Source organism: Oratosquilla oratoria, chromosome 5, assembly GCF_046742065.1.
Source record: "Oratosquilla oratoria isolate Oo_2021 chromosome 5, ASM4674206v1, whole genome shotgun sequence".
Classification (NCBI taxonomy): Eukaryota; Metazoa; Arthropoda; class Malacostraca; order Stomatopoda; family Squillidae; genus Oratosquilla; species Oratosquilla oratoria.
In genome coordinates this window covers 58777394-58801975 of record NC_134781.1, presented here as the reverse complement: position 1 = coordinate 58801975, position 24582 = coordinate 58777394, and the positions used below count along the sequence as shown (strand labels likewise).

At 37.8% G+C, this 24582-nt stretch overlaps 1 protein-coding gene across 4 annotated transcripts in view; it reads left to right on the top strand.

Annotated features, from left to right (window-relative positions):
- Positions 1-24582, top strand: part of LOC143025511 (ral GTPase-activating protein subunit alpha-2) — a 148020-nt gene that overhangs the window by 92886 nt on the left and 30552 nt on the right. For 3 of the 4 annotated variants that reach the window (XM_076185291.1, XM_076185289.1, XM_076185288.1), the window contains exons 24-27: positions 12638-12691; positions 13602-13709; positions 13931-14110; positions 24390-24578. In XM_076185291.1, the coding sequence (XP_076041406.1) occupies positions 12638-12691; positions 13602-13709; positions 13931-14110; positions 24390-24578 (531 nt within the window). The remainder of the gene's footprint in view (positions 1-12637; positions 12692-13601; positions 13710-13930; positions 14111-24389; positions 24579-24582) is intronic. The other variant, XM_076185290.1, reaches the window with a different exon arrangement.

The following is a 24582-nucleotide window of genomic DNA, read 5'->3' as shown; positions in this document are numbered from 1 at the left end:
CGGAGACTGAAAAGAATGAGTTTTTTTTTTTATTTTTTTTTTTTTTTTTTTTTTTTTTTTTTTTTTTTTTTTTTTTTTTTTTTTTTTTTTTTTTTTTTTTCTTTCTTTTAGTGCTAAACCTGAGGCTGAGAAAATGGTACATTGAAAAAAAAAGGAAACGTAGTAAACATAAAAGGAGGAGAATGGGGAGATAAAGAAGACCCAACAAACTATAGGCCAGTCTCCCGTACAAGCACAACAGCTAAAATATGTGAAAAAATTATCAAAAGTAGATTGATTAAATATCTGGAAGAAAATAATATACTTATTCCAAAACAATTTGGTTTTAGACACAGAAGATCATGTGCCACTAACTTGATTTGCTTTTACTTGAGGCTAATAGAAATAATGCAAGAAAAGGATGGATGGGCTGATTGTGCTTTCCTAGATTTACAAAAGACATTTGATAAAGTACCACACAAAAAGCTACAAAGAAAACTTGAAATAGTAGGTGTACAAGGAAAGTTGTTGTTATTGTTCCCTAGACTGTCTGTCTGAGCAGTCCCATCTCCCCAAGGAATGCCATGGCCAAAATGGGGTTTTCCCACAAATCCTTTTTTGGAGTGCATATTGTGTTGTTTGCGTGTGTGATCGTGTATAATGCAGTCTTCCATGACGTGTTGAATAGTATGGGGTGAATTGTTACATCCTGGGCATCTGTCCACAATACAGTCATCCAGTCACTTCTGGTAGCTTAGAAGGGCTGGGTGGTGGCCACATCACAATCTGGCCAGGTGGACTCTGTCCTTTTGTTGGAGAAAGGATTCAGAGGGGGGTCTGGCAAGCAGCAATGTGTTGTCTTTTAGTGTATTAATGGAGCAATGAGTGATGTGATTATGAATATGTTTCCTGAGGCTGGAATTTGGTGGTTTTGAAGGAAGAGAAGAGAGTGTGTGTGGTACAGATTTTTCTTCTTCTTCTTCTTCTTCTTCTTGTGTGTGTGTGTGTGTTCTGCTATGTAGTGTAGCGGGTGTGCTGTGTTTGTGGAGGCTGCAGCAAGTGTTTGCGTGCCTCTCATGTCAAGGTGATCTTTGACTTTGAGGACTTTTGTTTCATAGTGTAGGTGGTCTGTAAGTGTTGCTTATGTACAGCCTGTAATTGTTTTTAAGGCTTTGTTTTGTATGGTCTGAAGGGTATTAAGGTGTGTCTCACTGAGATTAGGTGCCTATGCTGGACTTGCATAATTCATCACTGAGCGTATGCATTGTTTGTATATTGTAGTAGTTTTTGTTTTGTCCAAATGTTCTTCCAGTGATTGATTTAAGTGCGTTGAGTCTAGGTATGCATTTATTTTTTATGTTTGTGATGTGTTGTTTAAATGACATGGATGTATCGTTTGTTATAACAAGAATTTTCGGTGTGTGTGTGTGTGGTATTATAGTGTTGTTGATATAGAGATAAGGAATGTATTTGTGTTCTTTTGTCCAGCTGGTGAGAAGTGTTGCTGTAGATTTGGCTGGAGCTATTTTGAATCTGTTTGTAATAAACCATGTGTTGAGTGTATCAAGGTATGGCTGTATTATTTCTATGGCTTTGCCTGTGTTACGATGTGTACATGTGATTGTTATGTCGTCTCCGTAGGAAGAGATTTGTATTTCTGAGGTGTCTGATGTGGGTATATCATGCATGTATAGATTAAAGAGTGTGGAGGATAGAACAAAGCCCTGTGGTACTCCATTCTTAATGTTTCTGATGTGTGATGATTGGCCATTTTATGACCACTATTATTTTATTTTTCCTTTTCTTTTTCTCTTTTTCCATTTTGTTTTTTAACCGTATACACAGAAATCCTTCTTTCTTCCTTTTCATTCAGTCAATTAACACATGATAATTCCTGAATAAAATGGCATTACTAACGTTAAAAAAACATGAATATTATTGTACTACACAGAGCCCCTACATGCCTAAGTGCCAAAAAGTTATTGAAATGGATGGAAGATTTTTTGAACGGGAGTAAAATGAGGGTGGTACTTAGAGACAAAAACTCTCCTGGGAAGAAATGATAAGTGGAGTCCCACAAGGTTCTGTATTAGCTCCGATAATGTTTGCCATATATATAAATGACATGGATGAAAGTGTAGAATATTATATTAACTTCTTTGCAGATGATGCAAAACTACTAAAAGTAAGTACAGAAAAAGACTGTGAATCACTACAGAGAGACCTGGATATAATCTGGAAATGGAACCAAAAGTGGGAAATGAACTTCAACATCAAAAAATGTACACTTAACCCTCGATTTAACGGACAAATGTGTGCAGACCCTTGTCTGTTATTTGAAAATTGGGTCCATCCATTACCAATACTGGATACTGGACACCTTACTGCCATTACTACCGGACACACCTATCGGACATAAGTCTGTTACATAGAAAATTGTCTGTTAGGTTTTGGCATGCACATACGTATTAGATATGTAATAGAAAGTTACAGTACATATGTATAATGATGTACATTACATATAAAGAAGAAATTGAACCACGCCGTTAGGTTTTGGCATGCACATACGTTACTACCGGACACCTATCGGACAAATTTTCATTTTACGGACTTTGTCCAGTACTATTTGACTGTTACTACCGGACACCTATCGGACAAATTTTCATTTCTCGAACTTTGTCCAGTATTTGACTGTTATTACTGGACACCTATTGGACAAATATTCATTTCATGGACTTTGTCTGGAATTTCACTGTTACTACTGGACACACTTTTTCTGCTAAATCAAAAGTCCACAAATTCGAGGTCCACTAAATCAAGGGTTGAGTGTAGTAGAATGGAGTTTGGAAAAGTACATACATACATACATACATATACCAAGACTTTTTTCCCCCTTACCAGGGGGGTAGCCAAAAAGGACAAGGCACAAAAACATTCCCACCCATTTCATCCCCGAAAACACTCCACACCCCTCCACCCTCCCTCCCATCTTAGCACCTCCTAGATGACGGGTCATCCCTGCACCCTGTCCACTGCCCTGGGTCAGAAGCAGTGTTGCAGGACACAGCACATCCACAGCAAGGCCGCTTCATTAAATCGGCGACCCCCCCCTCTCCGTCCCCCCATATAAAGGAGAGGACGGGGAGAAATCCCTTCGGGCTGCGTCAAAAATTTTTGCTCACACACACTACCTCACCCCCATTCCCCCGTCCAATCCACCTCATGCATCACAACATTTTCCATATACAACCATTCTCCATTCACCCCTGTCTTCTGTCTTCTCCCGTCCTTCCTCAACCGACATTCCCCTCTTCCCCAAAGCCCCCTTCACCCCATCCATCCATCTCATCCTAGGACGTCCCCTCATGTTCACTCCCTCCACATCTGCCTTCCATACCTCCTTTACTAGTCTTTCTTCACTCATTCTTTCCATGTGTCCAAACCATCCTAATACTCTTTCATCCACCCTATCTCCCAACTCCCTTTCTACCCCTGTTCTCCTCCTCACTTCCTCATTTCTCACTCTATCTAGCCTAGTAACCCCCATCATACTTCTCAGACACTTCATCTCAAACACATTCAAGTTCCTTCTCTCTTCCTCTCTCATGTTCCATGTTTCTGCTCCATACAGTGCTGTTGGCACAATCACTCCTTCATACAGTCTCCTCTTAGCATCCATTCCTAGATTCCTATTCCTCATTACACTTTTTAAACCACCAAGGCATTTACTCGCTTCTCTCAATCTACATTCTACCTCCACCTTCACTCCACCCTTTCCTGCCACATTTGCACCCAAATATCTAAAAATATCCACTTCCTCCAGTTGCTCTCCCTTAATGCTCACTTCCAGATTACTGCCACTTTCACCCCTTGTACATCTCATCACCTTACTTTTACCCACATTTATCTTCAGCTTTCTTCTATCACACACTCTCCCAAACTCTGTCACCAGCTTCCTCAATCCCTCCTCCGATCCTGCCACAAGCGCAGTGTCGTCCGCAAACAACAGCTGGCTCACCTCCCACTTTTCTCCATTTTCCTTAACCATCTCCAATCCCTGACCCACTACCCTTGCATTCACCTCTCGCACCACCCCATCCATGTATAAGTTGAACAGCCAGGGTGACATAACGCATCCCTGACGAAGTCCCACCTTTACCTCAAACCACTCACTCTCTCCATTTCTAATCCTGACACGAGCTCTACTACTCTCATAAAAACTCTTGACAGCTACTAGAAACTTTCCTCCTATCCCGTATATCCGCATAACCTCCCACAATGCCTTTCTGTCTACCCTGTCGTAAGCCTTTTCCAGATCCATAAAGGCCCAGAAAACATCCTTCCCCTTACCTATAGCTTTCTCACATATCTGTCTTACCACAAAAATCTGATCTACACAACCTCTACCTGTCCTAAACCCACACTGTTCCTCACCAATTACTCCCTCTGTTCCTCTCCTAATCCTCTCAATCAAGATCCTCCCATAAGCCTTCCCAACTACACTTAACAAGCTAATCCCTCTGAAACTACTACATTCACACTTGTCCCCCTTTCCCTTGTAAAGTGGAACTATACACGCACTCCTCCAGTCCTCTGGCACTCTACCTTCTCTCCAGCAAACATTAAATAACCTCACCAACCAGTCCACCATCACTGTACCTCCTTTTTTAAGACATTCTGCATGGCATCCATCCAGACCAGGTGCCTTACCTGCTTTCATCATCTTAACTGCTGCCTTCACTTCATCCTTCCTTATTTCTCCTCCATTTTCCTCACTCATCACTCTCATTTTCTTAGCATTTCCCACTGCAGCTATCTTTGCCTCCCTATCCTCCTTCACATTAAGCAACTCCCTAAAATACTCTGCCCATCTTCCCCTTACTGCCTTCTCCTCCATTATCATCTCTCCATCTGCACCTTTTACCTTTTCTTCCCCACTTGATTCGCCTCCTCTTCCTCTCTTAATTTCTTTCCAAAACATCTTTTTATTACTTTCAAAATTTTCTGTCATACTCTTACCCCATTTTACATCTGCTCTCCTCTTTGCCTCCTTTACCTTTTTCTTTACTTCTCTTTTCTTTTCCCTGTACGTCTCATATGACTCCCTCGTCCTACTTTGTAACCAATCTGTGAAAGTTCGCTTCTTCTCTTCTACAACCTTCTTCATTTCCTCATCCCACCATTCTACCCTTCCTTCTATTTCCTCCTGACCTTCTTGTTCCACACACCATCCTTGCACACTTTGTGACTCCCTCCTTGAACCATCCCCATTCCTCCTCCACACCTACCTCCACTCTATCCTTCACTCCCTCCCACTCCTCCTTCAGCTTCCTCCTGTACTCCTTCTCCTTTTCCTCTTCATTTAGAGAGTTCACTCTAAGCTCCTCCCTACCTTTTGTCTCTTTCCTCTTCCTCCATCTGTCCTCCACTCTCAACTTACCTTCCACCAGAAAATGATCTGATATTCCCCCACCCTCTCCCCTTAGCACATGTACATGTTGGAAAAGTAAAAATAGAATATCAGGGCAATATAGAATTGGTACAAAAGAAGTAAAAAAAAGTTAGCTCAGAAGAGGACCTAGGAGTAATTATTTACAAAGACATGTCACCAGACAAGCATATTAACAAAATAATCAGAGAAACCTGCATTTTACTAAGATTAAAAAAAAGTGGCCTTAACTACTTGGATGAGGTAATGGTAAAGAAAATATTAGTCACACTGATAAGACCAAGATTGGAGTATGCTGTGACACTATGGACACCCAGTACAAAAAAGAATATAAAGAAATTAGAAAGAATCCAAAGAGCAATGACAAAGATGGCACCAACACTTTCTAAATTGACATATGAACAAAGATTGTCCAAACTGGAACTACCAACCTTGGAACAAAGAAGAGAAAGAGGAAATCTACTGGCTATATACAAATTATGAAAGGGATGGAAGTCCTTGACAAAGAAGATTTATTAAAGTGGGATAAAAAGGATAGTTATAGAAGAGATCTGAAAAAGTATAGTTTCCCACAGAGAGTGGTAGATATCTGGAACAAATTAGATGAAGCAACGGTGTGTGCAAAAACTATACAAGAATTTAAGAATAAACTAGATGCTGAAAGATACAAAGATGGGTCACTACGAGCATAGCTCCCTTCCCTTATAATACAACTAGGTATAAAAAACAATGCAGAGCTCTTACATGCCTAAATGCTGTTCTGGGTCGAAGTTCTCAGTGAAGTTTCCCCCCCATCACCACTTTCCCTCTTCATCCCTCACAACCTATATTAGCTATTGGCTTGCAAAATAATTAAACATAATTTCACTCAATGCCAACTCATCTATCTTCTCACATACTGCTTATCTCTTTCCTTTTACTCTCATCTATACCACATCCATGCACATTAAAAGACCCAAACCTTAGGGTTCTGGTTCAAAAACTCCACCCTGACCTTTGTATGCCTTTACTTTTTTTAAGGAATTTCCCCTTTTGGAACTATAGAGAGTAGGATGCCTAGTCTCCCTGTTGAGTTTTTGTCACCTTTTACAGCTCAAATGGGAAGACTTGGTGGCAGTATTCTTTCTCCCCAACCACAGGGTCCAACAAAAAAGGAAACATGTATTCAGAAAAGTGGTACAGGACAGTATTAAGAGTAGGACAGCATAATGGAGGGACAGTCGCAGTATAATAAAGTAGCATAATTTCTCTATGAATAGAGATTTCCTCCATCACAGACAAAATGTTTGGCTGTGGTCTGTAGGGGTGCCCCATTTAGACCCTAAATTATCAATTGGATGTTACTTAGCAGATTTTAACCTCACAATAACATGCAGCCAATACCCCCAGACAGGACTTTTTTAAGTAAAAGGAACACATAAGACATTATCTTTGATCCCATGTTGGTCTTGCAATAGACATCTATTACCCTCTTGGATGATAGCTTAAAGTTCATATATTGCCTGATCTGTGGGATGTGCATGTATTTGCATGCATGTTTGTGTGTGTGCATGTAATATGATACCATTTGGCAACAGCTTTGATCATGGCACCCCCTGGTCATGATAGATAAAAAACAAAGGAAATACAGGGTGACCCAGAATTGAATGAAACTTTGGTGATAACCAGTTTATTGTGATTAAAACATATCAAATAATATTAGTCTTTGGACATTTCTTTTTTATTCTAGAGCATGTGTTCAAGATGACCTCCATTGAACTTTGTGCATTTCTTGAGGTGTTGTACAAATTTGTTCATAACAACCTTACAAACAGACCTTGAGTTCTGTGATGGTCCTGAGTCTCCCTGCATACACACTGTCTTTAAGGTAGCCCCAATGAAAGAAGTCTGGTGGGCTAAGGTCTGGGCTGTGAGGTGCCCACTCAAAATCAGTCTTGAGACTGATCACATGGCCACCAAAGTTCTCTTTCATCAATTTTGGGAAAGGTTTGTGGTGTGAAAGTTTGCTCCATCTTGCTGGAACCAGAACTTCCCCATAAGTGATGGGTACAGGGCATGCAGCTCACTCTTGAAGGTTTTGAGGACCTCAACATACTACTCCTTGGTGACTGTCACTGCCATGCCAGATTTCTTGATGAAAAATGGTCCAATGATGCTTCTGGCAGTGATTGCTGTCCATACTGTGAAATTTTTAGGGAAGTGTAAGGGCTTGGTGGCTACCTAATTGGATCTGGAGGTCCCCCAGAAGACAGTTGTCTTCGAGTTTACCTTTCCTTGAAGATGGAAGTGAGCTTCATCTGAGGTCCAAAAGAGGTTAATGAAAGTTGTGGTATCCTGGATCTTCTCCAGTATCTTGACTGCCATAGCCTTTCTCTACTTGTCTGAGGTAGTAAGGTTCTGCTTCATCTGTGTTCTGTATGGGTAGGCCTTTACATTCATTACTAGCACTCTTCTGCAAGTCTCATGTGCAACGTTCCCTCTAAGCTTTGTGCATGTATGCATGCACATGTTTTACAACTTGTGCACAAAGAAAAAATGTGCACACACAAGGTTTTCAAATTATATTTAAATCCATTCAATAAAGAAGTTCCACCCAAACATCAACTTATAAATTCTCTAAAAATATGGTAACTTGCCAACTGTCAAACCAATAATTGGAGGTAATATATAATACAAACTTACAAATTGTGCATATTTGCTTAAATGATCAGATGGTGACTTGCATGGGTGCACACATACTTTTCAGAGAAGGCAAAGTTTGCACACAAGCAAATTTCTGTGCACACTCACAGCAAAAAATTAGAGGGAACATTGTCCACGGGATATATCAAAGGACTGACTTCACTTGTGCATAGTGTTTTGAACTCTGCTGAATTGACTCTCTCACACTCTCGACCAGCTCAGCTGTAGACTTCCTGGGGCATCCTGAATGGCTTGGATGGTTGTCACTGGCTGCATTGAGGTTCTTCACTGTCCCATAGTCCTCAAAGTGGTCCACCCTGTCCTGAGTTCTGCTTTTGGAGGGGGCTTTTTCACATTTGAGTTGATACTCGAAAGTGTCCTGCACTTTCTTGAATGAGCCTGTCTTGTAGTAATGTTTGATACAGTATATTCTTTGCTGGAGCTCCCATTGAGATCTAGTTGTGTTCATAGGTGTTGCTTCTGTCATGTCCTCCAAAATAAGGGTGATTAGTGAATGAATGAAAGATATAAAAAGTGTGTGTGGGGCCCATTTTTTGGGGGTCACCCTGTATTATTTTGAATAGCTGTAAGACATATAGGCAAACTCATGAAAAAGAAATTCACTCACACATTATTCACTACAGAGAATATAGTGTATTCACCTAACTGTAGTATACAGGAAAGGAGCAACACTCATTTAGTCCCATTCCCTACGCCTGAAATTATCATTCCTAGCATCCTAGCATTGGATCCATGATACAGTTCCAACTTAGACTCATCTTGATTTTCAGCTATCATATTTTGATTTGAATTCATATATCATTCCAACTTGGGCTATATCACCGTCCAAGCTATACCAAGTATTTATACTGCTGTATGGAACACTGTATTTCTTCATATTCTTTAGACATGTTGTCTTCCTTAATTTGTTCTCATGATCTCTTAAAGCCATTCTATCCATAGTCAATAGATATCTTCTGTCTGTAGTCTATCCCCTTTAGTGACCTGAATACTAAAATCATATCACCTATTTCTCTTCAATCTTTCAAAATTGGCAGACCCAGTGCTTTTAGTCTTTCCTCATTTTGTATAACTGTCAGGCTGGGGACCAGTTTGGTTACTGCCCATTGTATTCTCCCAATCTTGCTTATATCCTTCATTGCATCACTAGCACATATTCCAGTATTAGACAGGTCAAGGTTTCAATGAGTTTTTTCATCATCTTTTCATTCATATAGTGAAAAGCCACTTTAATCTTCTGCAGCAGTCTCTCCCTCAATCCTGCTGATATGTCTATCAAGTGACATGTTGTTTTTTATCAACACTCCCAAATATCTCCTCTTTTGCTTATGTAATAGGTTCACTTCCCAAGGAATAGTTTAAATATGGTCTATTGCAGCTGTTGCCCGTTTCCAGCACTTTGCATTTTTTATATTAAACTTCATTTCCCAATCTTGGCTCCAATGCAAAAATGATGTTGAGATCCTTTTGCAATACCCTAAAGTCCACTGTTTTTCACTCTTCTCATGATTCTTGCATCATATGCAAACATGTTTGGAAAGCTTGTTGTACCTTCCATCATGTCATTGACATAGACAAACATTATTGGTGGAAGCATTGAACCTTGTGGGACTCCACTCATTATTCTCCATCTTGTCATCTTATCCGTTACTACTGTCCTCATGAATCTCCCCTTCAAAAAATCTTTCACCCGTTTGAGTAGTTTGCCTCCTAGTTCTTTAGTATGTTTCAATTTCCACAAAGTTGATTGTGAGGTACTCTATCAAAAGTCCTCTATAGGTCAAGGCACACACAGTCCACCCACCCCTGTCTCTTGCAGCACATCAGTCACTCTCAAGTAAAAACTTAAAAGGTTTGACACACTTGACCTAGATTTGAAACCAAACTGATTGTCTATCAGAATGTTCACCTCATCAAGATATTTATTACATTGATCTTTCACAATCCTTTTACATACTTCACTATTGTACTGGTCAGTGATACTGGCCTATAATTTAATGATACAGTTACCCCTCCCAGAATGCAAGTATTTCGTTCCTGGTTGAGGAAGTTGATAACTATATACGTATACCAAGGGCTTCTTTCTCCTTATAAGGGAGGGTAGTCAAAGGCATAAATCCACTCCCACCCATTTCATCCCCACGCACTCCATTCCCATTCACCACCCCTCCCTCCCTCTTTTCTTGGCTCTTACTTGATGACAGGTCATCCCTGCATCTCTCCCACTGCCGTGGGTCAGAAGCAATACAGCAAGACACAGCACATCCACAGCAAGGCTGCTTCATATAGTCGGCGACCCCCCCCCCCTTTTCCTCCTTATGCAGAAAAAGAGAAGATGGGGAGAAATCCCTTTGGGCTACATCAAAACATTCACACACCTATTTGTATGTAATTTGGTATCATCAACAAAGAAGTTCATGTAACACTTCTCTCCCTCATCCACATCATTTATATATATGGCAAACATTAAAGAAGCCAACACAGAACCTTGCAAGATGCCACTTATCACATCTTCCTAGTTTGAGTTTTTGTCTCTAAGTACCACTCCCACTTAAGAAATTTTTCATCCATTCCAGTAGCTTACCTTGTATTCCTCCTATTATTTAAATTTTTCTTATTAGCTTTTTATGTGGTACTTTGTCAAAAGCCTTCTGCAAGTCCAAGAAAGCACAATCTGCCCAGCCATCTCTTTCATGTATTATCTCTATTAATCTCTAGTAAAAACATATTAAATTTGTGGTACACAATCTTCCACTTCTAAAGCCAAATTGTTTAGGGTTTGATATTTTCTTTTCTTCCAAGTGTTTGATCCATTTGCTTCTGATAACCTTTTCGCATATTTTTGCTACTATGCTTGTAAGGGATACCGGTCTGAAGTTTGTAGGATCTTCTTTGTTTCCTCCTTTATATATTGGTATGATGTTTGCATCTTTCCAATCTTGCAGTACCTTTCCTTCTTGAGTGAAAAGTCTATTATCTTGTATAATTTGTCCGTTAGTTCATCTATACAGATGCTCCTCTACTTACGTTCATTCGTTTTATGTTTTTTCGATTTTACGTTTGAACTGACTATAACAAAAAAATTGTAAAAACAATTTTTTTGAGTGAATTTTTGAGTTTAGCGCACTCTCCATAGTACGAGATGTTCAAACTATACTTATGCATGACACTGCGTCCATTGTTTACGTGGCAGAAACGACAGACTGAACGTGCCTTATACCCCTCCTCCTCCTCCTCCTCCCCTCCTCCTTCTCCTCCACCATCTCACTTTATGTTGCTTGAATTTAATTTATTTGAAATTAATGTTATTATTTTACAATGTTACGTTTATAATTAATGATTTAGGGGTGTTTTATAAGATACGGTAATAGAATTTATGGATGTATAGTACAGTATGAACGGTCATACATTACTGGAACGTACAGTAACAAACTTACGTTCATTTTCACGTTAGGTTCGGCCGTTCGGAACATAACTAAAACGTAAGTTGAGGAGTGTCTGTACACTCTTTTGGTATCCAATTTGTAATTCCATCTGGTCCATGTGATTTCCTAACATCTAGTTTTTTTTTTTGGTCTCTTATTTCTGTGTTACCTTTATTTCTTTCATTTTAGGGGATCTTTCTTGTTGTCCATCTTCCCAAATTTGTGAGCTCTCAATTGTGTGTGCGTGTGTGTATTGCATTGTAATTTTTTAATGGAGGATTTCCATTAAAGATTTGTATAAAAGTCAAAGAAACATATCTTAAATTTTTTTAAATATTACATTGTCTTCAGATTGATTATTTTCATCTTTTTGGCATAATGAAGATTCTTAATTTTGAATGAATTTGCACATCATACTTTTGTATGCTAATGTTTATCTTAAATGTATAGTTACATCAAATCTTAATTTTTTGCTTCATTTTTTCTTTTCCTACAATTTTTACTTTTATTCTTGAAAGGAATATGCTATCATTTGGCTGCTTAATCTTAATTGGTAGTGGGAGACTAATATTACAATGGAGCAAATAACCAGAGGGAGTAAATTTGATGAACATAATTTACAACCTAGAATGCATGTTAGATTTTGTTCCAAGTTATAATATTTTACTGTTTTCACCTATTCTATTTAAGATTGTGTTGACTGGCAAAGCAATTTCCCAATATTTTGCATGGTATAGAATTTTGTTAGCCAGTGCTTGAAGTACTTGTAAATTAATTCTGAATTTTGAATGAATTAGATTTTTTTTCCATTGTAGTTTTTTTTTCTTCTTTTTTCTTTTGTTTTTGTGTTTTGCACAGATATTGCCTGCATAACTTTATCTGGCACAGAATAAATCTTGGATGAATTCTTTATTTTTCAGATACGAAATTCACATATTATTTTTATCATTAATATAAAATCTTCTAAGTGTATTTCGTATGCCAGACAAGGTGTGTGTATGGCTGCCCATTATCAATTAGTTGCCAAGTATTGCATTGTATCTGCATTGCTGTTGCCCACTAATGGTGATTCAACCCGTAGCTTCCATCCCCCTCGCTGCACGGTCCCAAGAGTCAACACCATCATAGCCTGGAGGTATTTTCTGTCTCCCCCATCATCAGTCAGCCTCTAAGCTTTGGCAACCCATACTATGATTAGTCTTTAGGAATAGGAAGAACTGTTTAATGAATTGAAACAATTTTACATTAATCATGAGAAAGAAATGGGAAAAGAAAGTGTACAATAAGATATGCTAAATTTAACTAAGAGTATTGTGGAAATATATGGATAGAGTATAAATATTATCACCATTTATGATGAAATTCATAGTGCTTGCTTCCAATATAATGACCATAGATCTCATGATTTACATTTTATGATTTTATGAGAAGATAAAGAATTTGAATATAATGCAAAATATTTGATGAAAAGGATTTATGAGATCAATTTTATATATATATTTTTCTTTCTTTCTTCACTGTATTCTGAAGAATTTTAGTAAAGCCCAGAATAGTAATCTATTATATAACAAAAATGAATTTAATAGATTAGTATATGTTAAAATTTTCCATTGTCACACGCAAATTAATTTTTTGTGTTTGATGTTCTGTGCAGGAATTTCAAGAGAAATTTGTTAGTTTATTCTTGCAGTGGGGGTTCAGAATTGCAGATTAGTTGAGGTCTTTTCATAACCTCTGATTGTTGCCAGTCCTTTGTCTAACAAGTAATCAGCTTAATAACTGTTCAGTATCTTGTTTGCTATGCTTTATTTGTAACTCATGTTACTATATGATTTTTTCTTCATTTTGCTTCATAGCTCTCAATGATTTTGTACAGCATATGTATGAATTAGTACTCTTCCACTTACTGTTAAGAAAGCATCAGTGCAAAGTAAACTAATTATTTTGTGATGATTATTAAATCAGGTTGTTTGTGCATATTTTGTGTGAATATCATTTATGTGTTATACAAGGTCAGCATGTTTAAATCTTTGATGATTATACAGGTGGGTCGACTTGTCGGACAAATTGCTGCTGATATGTTACTGCTGCTTAGTGACCATGCAGAAACTCTTCTTAGTCACTATTCAGAGCTGCCAACCAAAATTATACAGGCAAGTAACTTATGTCAAGCTGATATTGATGAGGCAAAATTATCTTTCTGTAGAAACTAATGTACTCATTACCAGAGCACTCATTGTCTATATAGAAGCATGGGAAAAGTGTATGAGGTGGATATATGCTTTGACTTGGCCACCCCTTATAAGGGGTAGAGGGTCTTTGGTATACATATATATATTGTTTTTATTATTTTCTCTTCCTATCGTAAACAAAGGTGCTGTGCCAAACTCTGGGAACAATAAACAGTGACCCAAGTCTAAGTGCTGGTGTGGAGGGACAGCATTTGGCCCTGTCAGTACTCTTCTGCCTTGCTGAATGGGTGATGAAGATGCCTCAGCATGTCCTTATGCAACCAGTTATGGATAAACAACCTTTGATACATCATGTTTTTAAGGTGAGGTTTGCAAAATTGACAAGTAGTCCTTCACCTGTATGATGCAAGGACACATTTTCTTGTTGGTGAATATATATATATATATATATATATATAAATATATATATATATATATATATATATATATATATATATATATACTGTATATATATATATATATATATATATATATATATATATAATATATAAATATATATATATATATATATATATATATATATATATATATATGTATGTATGTATATATATATGTATATATATATTTATATGTGTGTGTGTGTGTATTTACCTAGTTGTATTTTACGGGAAGGGGAACTATGCTCGTGGTGTCCCATCTTCATATCTCGTTTTATCTAGACTGTTTTTAAATTCGTGTATCGTTTTTGCACACACCACATTTTCATCTAACTTGTTCCAAATGTCTATTACCCTGTGGGGAAAGCTGTTCTTTTTCAGGTCTCTTCTATAACTGTCTTTCTTGATTTTCTTTCCATGTCCTCTTGTATCTCTACTATCCCATTTTATTAGATCCTCTCTATCAATAGTTTCTATGCCTTTCATGATTCTATAGTTATCAAGTCTCCTCTCTCTCTTCTTTGCTCTAATTTCTGTAGCTCAAGTTTTGCTAGTCTCTCCTCATATGATAGTTCTGAGAGTGTTGGTGCCAATTTTGTAATTGCTCTTTGTAATCTTTTAAGTTTTGTTATACATTTTTTTGTACTTGGTGACCACATCGTCACTGCATACTCCAATCTTGGTCTTATCAAAGTGACTAGTATTTTCTTCACCATTTCTTCGTCCAGGTATGTAAATGCCACTTTGATTGTTCTTATTAGATTATAAGTTTCTCCAAAAATCTTGTTTATATGTTTCTCAGGGGACATATTATTCATAATAATGACTCTTGGTCCTTCTCATTTTCTACTTTTTTAATTTCTTCCTCTCCCAATTTATATGATCCCACTACAGTCACTATCCGAGTTACGACGTACGCGAGTTACGACCACCCGTACTTACGACCACATCTAGCAGATGCCTATTATGAGTTTACTGTACATGTCTGGCAGCACAGCGCGTAAGATAGTTGTGGCAACCGGCATCGCGTATGGCAGTTATGGCAGAGATGGAAAAGTTGCTATACACGTGGTTGGAAGATAATAGGCAAAGAAATGTGAGTGACGTTGCAAGCAGTGCAAAGTAAGGCTACAAGTTAATTTCACATGTTGAAAGAACGTGCAGGTGAAGAATACGCTTCACATAAGTTCATAGTGAGTGCTGGGTGGTTTCGTTGCTTTCGAGAGCTTTACCAGGTTCACCATGTGTTGTCAAAAGGTGAGGCTGCTAGCAGTGATGCGCCTGCAGCTAAGGCATTTGTGGAAGAGTTTGATAAATTATAGATGAAGGATATTTACGTACTTACGACCACGTCTAGCTGATGCCTATTATGAGTTTACTAATATGAATACACTATAATAAGTATTTTCTTTCTTTAACTTACCATATCATATTAACAACTAAGCAACTGAAAACAATACTGTATACAACTGTAGGAGAGAAGCCAAACGCACAGTGTGGGATCCAATGTATTTAACGTTTTGCCCACCAGGGCTTCTTCAGAAATAACATAGTGGACAAACATCTGACTCCTTATATAACCCGAGCTTGCGGGGAGAAACGAACATGAAACTGGTGTTAAAAAAAAAAAAAAAAAGTAGAGACTGAACAACTTCACACCAGGCTTAATGACCCCCTTATGGGTCGATAGCCTTAAAAAAGTCCACTATGTTATTTCGGGAGAAGCCCTGCTGGGCGCAACGTTAAATACATTGGATCCCATACTCTGCGTTTGGCTTCTCTCCTACAGTGCTGTTGCAGTCGTTGCTGTACCTATATCTCACACTTAGAATGGATTGAAATGGATTAGAAAAATAGATCTTAAAATTCACATACATTTAGAGTACATACAACAATTGAAGAATTAAAAAAAAATATTAAAATGAAACTACAATTTAAAAAACTTAAAAATGGTAACCAAAGTTATATTTAATACGTGTGTGTGTGTGTATATACAGGTATAGTATATACATACAGTACCTGCATACGTATATATACTGAAATACAGTACAGTATTAAAACATTAAAAAAAAAAATAGAAAAAAATTATACAAATGAAACTAAAAAGCATTGATAAATAAACAGTAAACAGCTTGTATTTAATAGTATTCAATAGAAAAAGTTACTTAAAAACGCAACAGATTGATATCATGTATCCTAGAGTAGAACCCTCGTGTCAGCCATTTTGAATAGGATCCGACTTACGACCAATCCAACTTACGACTTGTTGGTCGGAACCTATCTAGGTCGTAACTCGGATAGTGGCTGTATTCTTTTTTTGCTTTTTCCAAATTCCATTATACATACATACATATACCAAGGCTTTTTCCCCCATACAAAGGAGGTAGCCAAAAAGAAAAAGGCATAAAATCATTCTCACCCATTCCATCTCTGAATACACTCCACACCCCTCCACCCTCCCTCTTATCTTAGCACCTCCTGAATGACGGATCATCCCTGCACCTTGTCCACTGCCCTGGGTCAGAAGCAGTGTCGCAAGACACAGCACATCCACAGCAAGGCCGCTTCATTAAATCGGCGACCCCCCCTCTCCGTCCCCCCATTGCATAAAATGAGAGGACGGGGAAAAATCCCTTCGGGCTTCGTCAAATTTTGCTCACACATACTACCTCACCCCCATCCACCCGCCCATTCCACCTCATGCAATCACAACATCATCCATATACAACCATTCTCCATTCACCCCTGTCTTCTGTCCTCTCCCGTCCTTCCTCAACAGACATTCCCCTCTTCCCCAAAGCCCCCTTCACCCCATCCATCCACCTCATCCTAGGACGTCCCCTCATGTTCATTCCCTCCACATCTGCCTTCCACACCTCTTTTACTAGTCTTTCTTCACTCATTCTTTCCATGTGTCCAAACCATCCTAATACTTTTTCATCAACCCTATCTCCCTGCTCCTTTTCAAACCATCCTAATACTTTTTCATCAACCCTATCTCCCAGCTCCTTTTCCACCCCTGTTCTCCTCCTCACCTCCTCATTTCTCACTCTATCTAGCCTAGTAACCCCCATCATACTTCTCAGACACCTCATCTCAAACACATTCAAACTCCTTCTCTCTTCTTCTCTTATGTTCCATGTTTCTGCCCCATACAGTGCTGTTGGCACAATCACTCCTTCATACAGTCTCCTCTTAGCATCCATTCCCAAATGTCTATTCCTCATTACACTCTTTAATCCACCAAGGCATTTACTCGCTTCTCTCAATCTATACTACACTTAATATTGAATTCCATCTCCCACTTCCTACTCCATTCCCATACTTTATTGAGATCACTCTGCAGTGACTCGCAATCTTCTAGTGTTCACTTTTTTCAACAATTTTGTATCGTCCACAAAGAAGCTCATATAACTTTCAATTCCTTTATCTATATCAATATATATATAGCAAACATTATTGGGGCCTGAACTGTTCCTTGTGGGACCCCACTAATCACTTCATTCCAATTAGAATGTTTGTCTCTTATCACCACTCTCATTTTTCTTTCATGCAAGAAGTCTTCCATCCAATTCAGCAGTTTGCCCTGTATTCCTCCTGGAGGTTCTAATTTCTTCAGCAATTTCTTATGTGGTACCTTATCAAAAGCTTTTTTCAGGTCTAGAAATGCACAATCAGCCCATCCATCTCTTTCTCGTATTACATCTATTAGCCTTGAATAGAAACACATTAAGTTTGTGACACATGATCGTCCTTGTCTAAATCCAAACTGCCTTGGATTTAGTACGTTGTTTTTTCCAAATGCCTTACCCATCTAATTTTGATCATTCTTTCACAAATTTTAGCTATCATACTTGTAAAATAGACCGGTCTATAGTTAGTAGGGTCTTCCTTTTTTCCCCCTTTATATATTGGTACTATATTTGCTCTTTTCCAATCTTCTGGAACTTTTCCTTCTTTCAGTGAACTGCTTATTAGACTATGTATTTTGTCTGTTAGTTTGTTCCTGCATTCTCTCAAAATCCAGTTTGCCATTTCATCTGGTCCATGCAATTTTCTGACATCGAGATTATTCAAGTGATTCATCATTTCTTTCCTTGTTACTTCTATCTCTTTCATAGGGGGGACTTTCTCCTCCCACTTGACATCTCTAAGTTGTATGTTCTCCCTCATAAACATGGATTTAAAATGCTTGTTCATAATTTCTGCCATTTCTATTTCCTCTGTATTCAACTCCTCCTTGTCATAGTTTCACTAATTCTTGTTTGTTTTTCAGTTTGTTGTTTACAAATCTATAAAATAGTTTTGGTTGATCTTTACATTTTTCTATGACATCTTTTTCATATTTTCTCTTTTCTTCTCTGCACACTTGTACATATTCATTTCTATAACTAGCATATGTTTTCCATTTTTCAGGTCTTTTGTCTTTTTTCCATTTTATCCAAGCTTTATCCCTTATGTCTTTTAACTCCCTACATCTTTTGTTGTACCAACACTTTACATATCCTTTTTCTTGTTTTTGTCTTGGAACATACTTTTCCACTCCATAAATTGTTGTCAAAATATTTCATTTCTCTTCTACTGTTGTTTCTTCCTTGTGTATCCTTTCCCAGTCTGCTTTTTGAAAGAATTCTCTTATTTTATCAAAATTTGTTTTTTCATACATCAATCTTCCCTTCTATATTCGTTTTTTCCATGTATTTTTCCTCATTTAGTTCCAGTTCAACCAATATGTGGTCACTTTTACTTATTGGTGTCTTATATTCAATCTTGTCCACTATTTCAGGTTCTGATGTGATTATTAGGTCCAGTCTCTTTGGTTCTTCCTTATTTCTATACCTAGTATTCTCTTGTATCCATTGCATCATTGTATGTTCTATAATCATATAAAGTAGTACATTTCCCCATAGGTCATCTCCACCCTTCACTGTCATCTCTTCCCAGCAGATTACTATACAGTTAAAGTCACCCATTATAACTATTCCTCCATCTTCCATTATCTTATTTAATGTTATCGGTGTGTCTTCAAACATATTTTTGTGTTCTCTCTTCCCACGAAGCCATTTTAGGAGGCACATAATTTACCACAAACTTCCTGCTCTTCTCATCCCTGTCCTCCACTTTCATCATAATCATCTCTACTCTATTTTTCCATATGTAATATTCCTCACATATACATCCTTCTTAGTCAGGAACATAACTCCACCCCCTTGTTTTTCCTCTCTGTTTCTAATCCAGTAATTATATGCACCATCTCCTACACTGTTGGGTGGTAGTGGACCTTTCAATTCTGTCTCTACAATCCCCATTATGTCCGGTTCTTTTTCCTTCAGGTAATCATTTACTTCATTCAAGCCTGTTATTTGTGTGAGACACTTAAGTTTCTGCGATCTCCATCCTGTTTTCTGTTTCCCTTCCTTTTTTCTATTCTATGAACCATTTCCTCACTTTCAATAGAATTTCTCTTTGACTCTGTTCTGTTCTCGTTTTTTTTCTTTGCTTCTAGTCTTTTTGTTTTCTCATCCTCTCCTCCCTCTTTATTCATCCCTCTTTTTATCCATACCTGTTGATATAGATAACTTTTTGTTAGTTTCCCAGTTTTTGCTAAGATATTCTCTGCTGTTGTTTGTGACCTGAATTTAACCATAATTGGTCTGGTCTTATCTATATTGTATTTCCCTATTCTATATATTCAATTTCTTTCCCTGTTTCTTGTTCATCTTTTTGAACTACTAATATCTTGTTTACTTCTCCCTTCTCCTCTTTTACTCTTGTAGTCCTATTTGGATTATGCTTCTCTTCCATCCCTAATATAATTATACATTTCTTTTTATCCACTAAGTCTCTTACTATATTTTCCTTCTCTCTCATCACTTAAATAACTGTGTCCTTAGTTTGTTCTTTCATCATTTGTTTTACTATATCTCTAAATTCAATTTCCTTGTTCTCTTGGACTTTTCTCCAACCCTGTACCTCTTTGTTATGGACTCTTTATTTTCTCTATTATTCTTCTTTAATTTCTCACTCTCATCCTTTACTTCTTGTAACTGTCTTTTTAATTCTTCTATTTCTTTATTTAGGTTTTGGTTCTCCTTTAGTTCTTCCAATTTATCAACTCTTTATGTACGTGTAAGTTGACCGAACCTAACCTCCTTGGAAATAATTATCTTCACCTTCCATTGCGCTGCTCTTATCTATATTTCTAATTTTTACATTTTTACTAATCTCTTTGACTTCACCTCTGTCATCTGTGCATCTTTTGTTGACATTCCTTGTGACTTCTGGGGACCGTTTTTCCCCTTCTACATTTCCTTCCATTTTCCTCAGTAATCCCTCCCCTTCCCCTTTTTCTTCACCTTCCCACTACACCACTAGCTTTCCCCTTCCCTATTAATACAACACAGGTACTCCCTCATCGTTGATATCCATGAATATTGAAGTTTTTCTGGAGTTCCAATCTTCACCATCGCTTCGATTGTTGTGTATTTACCTAGTTGTATTTTGCGGGAGAAGAGCTATGCTCATAGGGACCCACAGTTATATCTTTCTGCATCCAGTTCTTTTTTTAAAGTCGCATATAGTTTTAGCTCTCACTGTTTTCCCTTTCAATTTATTTCATGTATCTATCACTCTATGTGGAAAGCTATTCTTTTTCAGATCTCTTCTGTAACTGTCCTTCTTAAGTTTCTTCTTGTGTCCCCTTGTATTTCTTCTGTCCCATTTAAGTAGATCGTCCCTGTCAAGGATTTCCATCCCTTTCATAATTCTATAGATGGTTATCAAATTGCCTCTCTCTTCTTTGCTCCAGAGTTAATAAGTGTAGTTTATCCAATCTTTGTTCATATGTCAACATGTTGAGTGTTGGTGCAATCTTTGTTAGTGCTCCTTGAATTCTTTCTAGTTTCTTTAGTTTTTTAGTTTTTTTTTGTATTGGGTGTCCATAGTGACGCTGCATACCCTAATTTTGTTCTTATCAGTGTAACTAGTATTTTCTTCACCATTTCCTCGTCCATGTAGTCAAATGCCACTTTCATTGATCTTATTAAGTTGTAGGTTTCTCCAACTATTTTGTTTACATGTTTGTCTTCTTAAGATTATAAATAAATATATGCATATTGGAGAAAAAAGGGTAATGAAATGAAAATAAGTATTGGAGTCAGGACATATCAAGATGTACAAGTGTTGGTGACGCGAAGCGAATCGGTTATGAATCGGTGAATAAGCGAATTGGCAACACTGAAAACAGGAGACGAGTTAGTGATGAACAAGCGAGGATTGAAACAGGAAAGAGATGGTGTGAACTTGGGACATTACAATGAATTTCAAGAAAAATACAAGACCTGGCCAGGCAGAAGTTTATAAAGAAGCAAGCTAAGGTATACATGAATTTACAAAGCGATAATCGAGCAGATTTGCCATGGAGGACACAGAAAGTGAAGAGGAAGAGAATACTGGGGATGAAGATGATGCTGTGTCTGTTGACACCCATATGAAAAGAAAAATACAAAAAAAAAAGGAGACAGGCTAGAGGAATATCTGGTAGAAAATGGTGACAAAGTAAATATCATAATATTAAATAGAGCAGGAAAGGCAACAGGTAAATACAAATCCTGCTTCAATATAAGGAATGAGTCTGACAACATGGAGGGATGGATGGACTTGGATACAGATTTACGTAACTGGAGGGTGGTAAACAACGAAGAGGAGGTGATGGTTGCATCTTGTGGAGATGAGTGTTTAGAAGCAAAAAGAAAGGAAATTGCTAACTGGATAGACAATGATGTATTTGAAGAAGTGGAATACCATGGTCAAAAAGCCATAACAGCAAGGTGGGTGATCACCCAAAAGGTAAAAGAGAGCTCAACAGTAATAAAGGCACGATTGGTAGCACGTGGTTTTGAGGAAGATATAAATGATGTGCCCATTGATTTGCTAACATGATCCAAAGAAGTGTTGAGATTAGCCTTGGGTATCATAGCCGGAAAGAATTGGAAATGTCATTCTCTGGATGTAAAATGCACATTTCTACAAGGGCATCCTATTACCCAAGAAGTATATCTATGGCCTCCAGCTGAATTTAACAAAGGTTCACTATGGAAACTGAAAAAAGACCATATATGGGCTAAATGATGCAGGAAGATCGTGGTATGAGAGAGTAAAAAGGGAAATTATCACATTGGGCATGTCATTGTGTGGATTGGAACCTGCTTTGTTTTATTGGCATCAGAATGGACAGCTACAAGGCATAGTTTGTACCCATGTTGATGACTTCTTATGAAGTGGGACAAAATGTTTTGAGAGAAGAATAATTGATAGACTAGAAGAACAATTCCTCATCGGTACAGAGGAGCATAAATGTTTCCATTACTTGGGTACAGAAATAAATCAGGAAGATAATGGTATCAAAGTTAACCAGGATAACTACATAAAGCATGGGATTCAAGAAATAGATATATCCAAGGCACACATGAATAGAAAAGGTGATGAAGTGAATGAGAAAGAAAAAACTAAATATAGAGCCCTTAACTGGTTAGCAACTCAGACAAGACCAGATGTGGCATATGATGTATGTGAGTTAAGCATGGCTTTTAATCAGACGACATGCGTCAGTGATCTCGTAAAGGCAAAAAAGTAATAAAGAAGGTGAAAGATAATCCTGTGGCACTCTGGTTTGGTAAGGTTAATCTGGATGAATGCACTCTCCTGTGCTACAGTGATGCCGCATTACAAATTTGACAGATCATGGGTCTCAAGGTGGACACATAATATTTTTGAGAGATTGTGATGGTAATAGTTGTCCCATTGCAGTGTTGAAGACAGAAGTGAAATGAGTGAACTTAAGGGGAAGAACAAGAATGAGATAGATGGATAGGGGCCTTAGGTAAAAAAGGAGTGTCTATTGAGCAGGGAAGGAAGAAGGCAAGAGAGTGTGAGTGGAGAATAGTTGTAACTGGATGATAAATTGACACAGTCTGAAGGGACAGGGAGGGAGGGTCACCTGTAAATAAAGTGGTGGAGTGTAAACCAGCTTTTGCTGTTGGGTTCTATTGTGAATGTGCTGTGGCTTGCTTCATTGCTTCTAATTGGACAGGAGGCATGAATGGCCCTTCTTCCAAATGGAGTTATGATAAGAGAGAAACATATGGGTGGGGGATTGGTGTATGCCCTGGCTGGCTTCTTCCTGTATTAGGGGAAGAAGCCTTTTGGTATCTAGCTAGATAGAAAATTATCCTTCCACAAGTGGCTCTATTCATAAACTATCTTGGTCTTCCTAAAGCAGTTTGCAATCCTCTTCATTTTTCACTTCCAGTTCATGGTCTTTGCATAATCAGTGAATAAATTTGCACAGCTATCTATTCCCATCATCATGTCATATTTATATAATAGGAACATTTCTGGTACTAGAACCGAGCCCCATGGTGTGGTACCCCACTAGTCACTCCACTCCAGTCTGAATTTTCATATCTCGTTACTGTTTTCATATACCCATCACTTAGTCTTTTACCCATTTCAGAGTATTTCCTCTAAGACCTACATTTTCCAATTTCCATGTGGCATTTTGTCAAATCCCTTTTCCAAATTTATATACAGTCCACCCATTCCTCTCTCTCATACCGTGCATAAATCACTCACAAATAGAAACAGGTTGGTTATGCAAGACTTCACTTTTCTATATCTAGATAGGTAGTCAGCCAAGATTCCTTTTTCCTCTGAATATTTCATCCATCTATCTTTTACGATTTTTAACAAAAATTGGATTTCATATTGGTGAAGGACACTGGTTTATAATTTAGCAATACCTCCTTGTTTCCGCCTTTGAATATGAGTACCACATTTGCAGATTTCAAGTCCCAATTGCACCTTCTCTCCCATTGAACATGCTATCAGTTGATGTACTTTATTACTCTTCAGTATTCAGTTTGAGATCCCTAAAGGGCTGAGGTCTTTCTCACTTTCAATCTCACAAGTAATTTAAACACTTCTCTTCCACTGTTAAGGTGTCATCTTCATTTTCTTCACCTTTTTCTCCCCCACTAATTATCCATTTCGAATACCAGCTAGAAACATCCATTATTTCATCTCAAAGATTTTTTTTTTTTTCTCCTCTCTTTTCTTGTATATTCTTGTGTTTCCAGTTAATGAAAATAGAGGCAACAGTTAAGTTTTATTATTTCTTTTAATGAAATAACTCTATATTTCCCAGGTGCTGAACCCAGTTGCTAGTGGTACAAAGACTGTAATGACAAAATCTCCTAGTGTTGAAGTTCCTGATTTTGACCCCAATGTTCGTGAAGACATCAGTAGAAGTGAAACAGCAAGCAAAAGTGACACTCTTAAGAGGCGGTCATTTGCAAATACCTGTGCCTCAACTCTTCGACTAGCAGCTCGTGCAGTAA